Genomic DNA, 9,106 nt, shown 5'->3' with positions numbered 1-9,106 from the left:
GGGCCCTTGATCAGAATCGAATCCGGGACCCTTTAGTCTGCAGGCTGATGCTCTATCCACTGAGCCAAACCGGTTAGGGCTTAAAATTTATTTTTAATTACAGTTGACAATACAGTATATTAGTTTCAGTTGTATAACATAGTGATTAGATATTTATAAATCTTACAAAATATGCTTCTTTATACTTTAAGTGAAATGTTCTTTTGATAGCATACATTCTGTGATTCATATAGCTGATTACATTATAGAAAATCATGATTGGAGAAATTGCTTCAGTCTAATATAATAGGTGCTTAATAAATACTTGTTAAATCAATAAAGGGACAACTTAGTGTTATATTTTTTTGGTTCTGATAATTATTTTTATTTATTTTCTAAGGTATCTTCATATTTTAATGATCTTCTGGTCATTTGTTGCTGGAGTTGTCACATTCTACTGCTCATTAGGACCTGATTCTCTCTTACCAAATATGCTCTTCACAATAAAATACAAACCCAAGGTAAAATTTATGTGTTCTTATTTATAAAAGTCAATATGTCTGATCCTGTGCTGTTTGATATTATTATTGAAAACATGTTAAAGAAGTAATTTAAAGAAAAATACATATCTGCTACTTAATGGAAGACATCAGAACATTTTCAAAGTGAAATTTATGTATGTCTATATTTTTAAAGTCTACAATTCTCTTAGGAGGAGCTATAAAAAGAAAATACAAAATTCTCAGAAAGTTGGGATTTAAAGTTGCAGTGTGTTCTCTAACTGCATATTGACTATGAGGACAATAAATAAAAACAGAGGTTCCCAAAGTTGGTTGTACTGTAGAATCACCTGGGAAATCTTTAAGAATAAAGATTCCTGGGCCCTATAGATTTTAATTGAGTAGTTCTATAATAGCCTTGTAATCAGTACTTGTTTAAAAAGCTTTCCAGATGATCCTGAGGCACAGGCACAATGAAATCAACCCCATTAATTTCCTAAATAGCTATTTGTTTCATAGAAACAAACAGTGAAATAATTAGGCAGTTTGCTTAACCAAAATAATTTGTATTTCTGAAATTTGATAAAGATGGTACTGTATTGAATCTATCTCTGGTAGGCAAAGTCCCTAGTATGTAGATCAGGATTTAGTGTGATATCTTGAAGTCTTACTTGATAATTCGTCAAATTGGTGCAGTCCCTCATCTCAGGTTTCTTGGTATTAAACGCAGAGAAAACACAGCTGAAAGTGGTGCTCTGTAACCTCACTAGTTATCACATAGAAAATAGTTTTTTCTTATACTTTTGCTGTAGAGTATTATTTTCAAATATAGATTTTTTTTTTATAAGTGACCATAAAAATTGACTTGAATTATAACCTTGGGAACTTGGCTTAAGTATTGTAAAGATGTTTTTTCTCTGTTGTCTATTTAGTTTAGTATGTAGTATTTATTACAAAGAATGGTTTTAGTGTTAAAGCAGACAATAATTTAAAAAACGCTCTGAATTCATACATTGATTAACAAGCTTTGGAAAAATTGATTCTCTTTTGTAAAGATGTTAAGTGAAGTAAAGACAAATTTCCACCTTCCCCTTCCCCAATTTTCCTTTTTTAGCAGTTGGGACTTCAAGAATTATTTCCTCAAGGTCGCAGCTGTGCTGTTTGTGGTAAAGTGAAGTGTAAACGACATAGGTAAGTTAAATATTTTTATTTTTTGATCCTTCCAGTTACATTTTGGATTGCAGGCAATTTAATTGTATGATTTTCTTTAGGCCTTCCTTGCTACTTGAAAACTACCAACCATGGCTAGACATGAAAATTTCTTCCAAGGTTGATGCATCTCTCTCAGAGGTAACTGATTTAATTAACATTGCCAAATATACTCAAGCAGAAAATATTAAATACCTATGGAAAATTTAATTATGGAGCATCTCAGTATATATTCTACCTAATCAATCCCTGGTTAGGTAGTTGATTATTATGAAAGATGGGGTTTGAATGAAAGATAGAAATGTTTTTGGATCCCATGTCTAATTTAAATGGACATTTTAGCCAAATAAAGTACTGTTTAACCTAGTTATTGCTTTACTCTTATAAACAGTCATTTTTAGGATAGGGCAGTAGAAATAACCAATTGCAATTTCAAAGGAGGGACCTGAGCAACAGGGAGCAAATTGTGTATCTTACTGAATTATGACCTTACTTTTGACTAGCTGAAGTGTAGAACAGAGAATGGGATACTTTTCACTGTTTCTGCATAATTTGGGAATAGAAAGCATGTTCTCTTATCTTTGTTCAAACCAACATTGTATATGCACCTTTTTGGTACCATATTATATATTTTAGTTATTTCTTTTAAAGACATGTCTTCTCCATTGATCTGAGGAAGCAGTCAAGTTCTTGAAGGCAGGCAATGGAGTCTCATTTGTTCCCAGCACCAAGTGCAGGGCCAGATACATTGTTGGTAGCTAAATTAAATTGAATGATAATTAGTCAAAGAATAGCTTTCGACATCTGTATCCTGCCTAATTATCTTTTTCCCCAGTTTTTTATCCTGCTGTGGCTGAAAGTGTGCTGCATAAATGCCAAACTCCTGGCGTTTTTTGTGTTTTTTTTTTTTTCATTTCTTCTGTAAGGTCTTTTTTTAAATTAAATGTATTTGGGTGACATTGGTGACTTTTTTCGCTGTAAGGATTTTTTCAGCACATTTAAGACTGTGCTATCCAATATGGTAACAGGCGCCGCTGGTGTAGTGGTATCATGCAAGATTCCCAATATGGTAGCCACTACCCACATGTGGCTACCAATAAACACTTGGAATGGTTGCAATGTACTGTATGTGTAAAATATATACTGGATTTTGAGGATTTAGTAAGGAAAAAGGAATGAAAAATATGCTATTAAAGATTTTATTGATTATAAGTTGAAATGATAAATTTTGGATATATTGGGTTAAATAAAGTATATCATTAACTTAATTTCACCTGTTTTGTTTTTAAAATGTAGCTATTAGAATATTTAAAATTATATATGTGGCTGCCCTAGCCGGTTTGGATCAGTGGATAGCACGTAGGCCTGTGGACCAAAGGGTCCTGGGTTTGACTGTGGTCAAGGGCAGGTTCCTTGGTTGCAGGCTCCTCCCCAGACTGGGCCCTGCTCAGAGGTTGTGCGGGAGGCAACCAATTGATGAGTTTCTCTCACATCGATATTTCTCTCTGTCTTTCCCTCTCCCACTGTCTCTAAAATCAGTGGAAAAATATCCTCGGGTAAGGATTAAAAAATAAAATAATACATGTGGCTCACATTATATTTCTGTTGGAGATTGCTGATTTGAAGTCTGTTGAAGACAAGACTTCTAACGAGTATTTTTTATGTCTTTGACACTTCATTTATTTCTTTAAAAAAAAGGAAATGTAGCAAAGCTCTTTACCTAGTGTCTGGCACTTTTGGTGTTTGATAAATATTAGCTCGAAATTTAAAAACATATTTTGAGATGTTTTTATACAGGCAGAAGCTGGACTAGGCCATAGAAATGAAAAGAGGAGTAAGGTATGGTTCCTTTCTTCTAGGAACTTCAGTCTAGGAGGGAATTTCCCCATATAAACAGGTAATTACAATATAATGTAATGCAGGGAATAATGGAACAAATGTATAAAGTGTATTATTAGTACAGAGGAAGAAGTGCATAAAGTGTTGAGAAGGGCAGTCAGGAAGTATGACTAGAAGTTTGTCAGACTGATAGTGTAGGAAAGGTATTGGGAAGAGCTTTTGAAAGGAAAGAGGCTTTGAAACAAGGTGTAATGTTCAGTAAACTGGAGGGTAAAATGTGAAGCAGGATGTGGACAATGAAGAGACAATATTCTTTTTTTTTTTAAATTTTCACCTGAGGATATTTTTCTATTGATTTTTAGAGAGAGTGGAAGAGAGAGGGAAAGACAAAGAGAAATATCAATGTGAGAGAAACACATCGATTGGTTGCCTCCTGCGTACGCCCCGAGCTGGGCTGGGGAGGAGCCTGCAACCGAGGTATGTGCCCTTGACTGGAATGGAACCTGGGACCCTTCGGTCCACAGGCGCGGACACTCTATCCAGTGAGCCAAACTGGCTAGGCAAGAGAGACAATAGTCTAATAATTAATGTTTATTGATAATTTACTATATAGACACTGTCCTAATCACTGTACTTACATTATTTCATGTAACCACACAACCTATGAAGTAGGTGATATTAATAGATTATTTAACCAAAACGGGTTTAGAGAGTTTAATTTTCTCAAGTTTCATAGCTGGTTGGTAGCAGAGCTCATTCTAAAACTCAGGTCTGGCTTCGTTTTTAACCAGCTTTTGTTTTCTGTTAATCCTTACCCGAGGGTATTTTTCCCATTGATTTTTAGAGAGAGTAAACTGCAGGGGGAGAGATAGAGAGAGAAACATCGATGTGAGAGAGACATTGATTGGTTGTCTCCCCCACCTGCCCCAACCAAGGCTGGGGATCAGGCTGGCAACCGAGGCAGGTACCCTTGACTGAAATCAAACCCAGGACCCTTTAGTCCGCAGGCCGACACTCTATCCACTGACCCAAACTGACTAGGGTCTTTTTTTTTTTTTTTTTAAATATATTTTATTGGTTTTTTACAGAGAGGAAGGGAGAGAGATAGAGAGCCAGAAACATCGATGAGAGAGAAACACCAATCAGTTGCCTCCTGCACATCCCCCACTGGGGAATTGCCCGCAACCCAGGTACATGCCCTTGACCGGAATCGAACCCGGGACCTTTCAGTCCGTAGGCCGACGCTCTATCCACTGAGCCAAACCGGTTTCGGCCTGACTAGGGTCTTAACCAGTTTTTATATTACCATTTAGAAATAAGATAATCAGAAGACTTAAAGGGCCATGCTGAAGAAGTTTAATTGATCATGGAAGCCAGTGACTTTCAACTGTGTAACTAGAATTTTTAGTTGTGACTTACAGGATGCAGTGGGAGGTAAAAAGGGAATAAATGATAACTGCCTGGTATGCAGCTTTCTCCTGTCCCTTCAAAAACCAGTGCAGCTTCACTTTTCTTACTTTAATACGTTGTGGTTTGATATATTGAAGGTTTCATGCAAGGAAGCGATGTGGTCAAATGTTTTAGGTCACTTTGGCAGCTCTGTGGGGGTTGGGGATGGGAGCTAGCCTGTAAGGAGGGAGACTAGTTTAGAGGCTATTGCTACAATATAGGGGTGAGATGATGAGGACCTGAAAAGAGCTACTTAGGATGTAAAATCTGTGGGATTTGGTGATTGGTCTTACTGGATATGGGGAATAAAGTAAAACTAAATGTTTAGTGGTAAATTTTCTAATCTCCACTCTGTGTCCTATCCCTGTTTAAATCCCAACTGATATCATTAATGTTCAGTTTTTGTAGTAAAAAAATCCAAATCTTGTTATCTTACTATTTAGAGAATTCACAACCTTCATTACTGCTGTCTAGATATACTAGAGGCCTGGTGCATGGATTTGTGCACCAGTGGGGTCTCTTGGCCTGGCCTATGGACATCCGCCCAAGGGGTTCCAGATTGCGAGAAGGTGCAGGCTAGGCCAAGGGACCCCATCAGTACACGATCGAGGCTAGGGAGGGACTGCAGAAGGGCTATAGGGAGTATCCGGCCCATTTCACCCAGTCCCTGATCAGGCCGCTGACTGGGACCATCTTTGCTTCCACATTGTCTTCAGTCTTCGCTCCCAGCCGGTATATGCAAATTAACCGCCATCTTGGTTGGGTTAATTTGCATATAGCTGCTCTGATTGGCTGGTGGGCGGGGCTTAAAGCAAAGGCACAGTCAATTTGCATATTTGTCTTTTATTAGTGTAGATATACTCAGATCGAGTACATTGTTTCATTCCCTCCCTGCTGCTTTTTTATATATATATATTTTATTGATTTTTTATAGAGAGGAAGGGAGAGAGACAGAGAGTCAGAAACATCGATGAGAGAGAAACATTGATCAGCTGCCTCCTGCACATCCCCCACTGGGGACGTGCCCGCAACCAAGGTACATGCCCTTGACCGGAATCGAACCTGGGACCCTTCAATCCGCAGGCTGACGCTCTATCCACTGAGCCAAACTGGTTTCGGCCCCTCCCTGCTGCTTTTTAAAGTTACTGCCCACTGCTGCAAGTCATTTTAAGAATTAAAACGTACTGCTATACCAGACTAAAAAAAAAATGGAAGGTTTAATATGCAAGGTTGGTTTTTTGCTTTTTCAATATAACTTGTGCAGCTAAAATTTTCACAAAGTGAACATATCTATATAACCAGCACTGGGCAACCTAGAAGTTCCTTCTTGCTCCCTTTTAGTCACTATCCTCCCTTCAAAGAAATCACTGACATCTAATTTTGACCCTTTTAAAAAGGGGTCAAATACGTGTAGTTACCTACTTGTTTCTTCATTTTATTCTGGGGATACTGATTTACAGAGAGAGTTCAGAATACAAAAAAGGCCCTACCCAGTTTGGCTCAGGGGCTAGAGTGTCGGCCTGCAGACTGAAGGGTCATGGGTTCGATTCTGGTCAAGGGCACATACCTGGGTTGTGGCTCGATCCCCAGTAGGGGATGTGCAGGAGGCAGCCCATCAATGATTCTCTCTCATCATGATGTTTCTATCTCTCTCCCTCTCTTTCCTCTCTGAGATCAATAAAAATATATATTAAAAAAATACAACAAAGTAGCTTATTTTCCTTCTTTCCAAAGAACTTTCTTGGTTCAGTGAAGCTTCAGATTCAGGAACAATTTAAAGTTTTTTAAAATAAATTTTTCATTATGGGAATATTTAGAAATGTATATGTCATTCTAATAATAACTTTATTTTTTATGGAGTTTTATGGTTTTCAAAGTGTTTTCTCATGTTCTCTTTGATCATCACAACCACATAGGCATTTTGTCATGTATATGATGTTAGTAATTGGGCTAACAAAATTGGTATATATATATATTCAATAATATATATTAGTAGTTTATTTTCCCAGAATTTACTTTTTAAATTTTTCTTTAAAACATAATTTTTATGCAGGTTTTTATTTTTATGCAGGTTCTTGAATTAGTGTTGGAAAATTTTGTTTATCCGTGGTACAGGTATGTTCTTTCTATAACACCTTTTTCCTTCAGTATAATAAATACCATTAAGTGAAACATGTTAATGATGTATTTTAGCGTGGGCCAGGATTTCTCAATTTTGGCACTATTGACCTTTTAGGTGAAGAAATTCTTTGTTGTGAGTTGCTGTACTGTATGTGCATTAAAGGATAATTTAGTAGAACCCCTGGCCTTTCTACTAGATACTAGTAGCACTCCCTCCTCCTTCTAGTTGTGACCACCAAAAATATCTTCAGAGATTGCTAAATGTTACCTGGGAGGTATAATTGGCCCTAGTTAATAACCACTGATGTAGGAAGTCAATTAATAGTTTAGTGATAACAAAGAGGAAAAAATCTTAGGCCATTTTTTGAAAGAAAAGTAACTTGTAGAATTTTTCATTACTCCTAAATATAATAAATGATTTAATACTTTTTATATTTGAAATAATTACACATTTAGAAGAAAAAATTATATTCATATGTTTTATTAAATTGAAAGATAATTTTCCTATATTAAGATTTTTTCAAAGTAACTTCGTTTTCCACATGTGCTATAGATGTACAAGTGTCCTATACCTTGCAGAATATAGAAAATAGTTTAGATCTAAAAAATGAATACATGTTTTCTTACAGAAGCATCAGATATTTAGTTATATATTGAACAGTTATACCTATATGACTTATAGATGTAATATTTAATGAAACCTACCCTAATTTTATATTGATTTATTGTATTTTGAATTTTCTAATTAAAAATGCTAGTGGTTGAATTGATCTGTAGTGTATTAAAACAAATTTAATACCCAGTTTATGTGTCATATTTTCCTGAAAAGCTCTGTAAATTAATTTTTTGTTGGATTCTGTCTTAAGTATGGGGAATTTGCCATTTAAGTAAAGTTAATGGTGAGAGTCCTTTTATAAAATAAATCCTGTTATAAAAAATTTCTCTTCCTTCCCAACCTATCATGTTATGGCTCTTTAGACATAAAATATATCTGTATTTCTAAATGTTAAAGTATGTATTTTTCCTTAGTATAGCTATTGATGCTGTAATATTCCTTTCCCTGGGATATTTTTTAAAAATTCTTTGTTGTTCAAAGTATTACATATGTCTTCTTTTCCCCCCCATTGACCTTTCCCCGCCCACTCCCACCCCCCAGCACATGCCCTCACCCCACTACTGTCTGTGTCCATTGGTTATGCTTATAAGCATGTATACAAGTCCTTTGGTTGATCTCTTACCCACCCCTCCGCCTTCCCTTTGAGGTTTGTTGGTTTGTTAGATGCTTCTATGTCTCTGTATCTATTTTTTTTTAAATATATTTTATTGATTTTTTACAGAGAGGAAGGGAGAGAGATAGAGAGTTAGAAACATCGATGAGAGAGAGACATCGATTGGCTGCCTCCTGCACATCTCCCACTGGGGATGTGCCCGCAACCCAGGTACATGCCCTTGACCAGAATCGAACCTGGGACCTTTCAGTCCACAGGCCGACGCTCTATCCACTGAGCCAAACCGGTTTCGGCTCTGTATCTATTTTTGTTCATCCGTTTATGTTGTTCATTATATTCTACAAATCGTGAGATCATGTGATACTTTCTCAGATTGGCTTATTTCACTTAGCATAATGCTCTCCAGTACCATCCATGGTGTTGCAAATGGTAAAAGTTTTTCTTTGTTACAACAGCATAGTATTCCATTGTGTAGATGTACCACAATTTTTTAATCCACTCATCTGCTGATGGGAACTGAGGCTGTTTCCATTAGCTATTGTAAATTGTACTACTATGAACATAGGGGTGCATATGTTCTTTCTGCTTGGTATTTCTGATTTCTTGGGATATATTCCTAGAAATGGGATCACTGGGTCAACTGGGAGTTCCATTTTTAGTTTTTTTAGGAAACTCCATACTGTTCTCCACAGTGGCTGCACTGGTCTGCATTCCCACCAGCAGTGTGATCATCAACAAATCAACAAATGACAAGTGGTGAGGACGTGGAGAAAAAGAACA

The 9,106-nt window shown here is 36.5% G+C and overlaps 1 protein-coding gene across 8 annotated transcripts in view; it reads left to right on the top strand.

Moving 5' to 3' along the window:
• SNX14 (sorting nexin 14) overlaps window positions 1–9,106 on the top strand; it is a 74,517-nt gene that overhangs the window by 21,194 nt on the left and 44,217 nt on the right. For 4 of the 8 annotated variants that reach the window (XM_015570307.1, XM_015570304.1, XM_015570306.1 and 1 more), the window contains exons 2-5: window positions 380–500; window positions 1,594–1,670; window positions 1,751–1,829; window positions 7,030–7,091. In XM_015570307.1, the coding sequence (XP_015425793.1) occupies window positions 396–500; window positions 1,594–1,670; window positions 1,751–1,829; window positions 7,030–7,091 (323 nt within the window). In that variant the 5' untranslated portion in view covers window positions 380–395. Of the gene's footprint in view, window positions 1–379; window positions 501–1,593; window positions 1,671–1,750; window positions 1,830–7,029; window positions 7,092–9,106 lie in introns of those variants that run through there. The other 4 variants (XM_006773467.2, XM_015570310.1, XM_015570305.1 and 1 more) reach the window with 3 other exon arrangements.

This window comes from Myotis davidii, unplaced genomic scaffold (assembly GCF_000327345.1).
Source record: "Myotis davidii unplaced genomic scaffold, ASM32734v1 scaffold185, whole genome shotgun sequence".
NCBI classification, from domain to species: domain Eukaryota; kingdom Metazoa; phylum Chordata; class Mammalia; order Chiroptera; family Vespertilionidae; genus Myotis; species Myotis davidii.
Note: the sequence above shows the minus strand (reverse complement) of the source record. Positions and strands in the feature narration are given on the sequence as shown.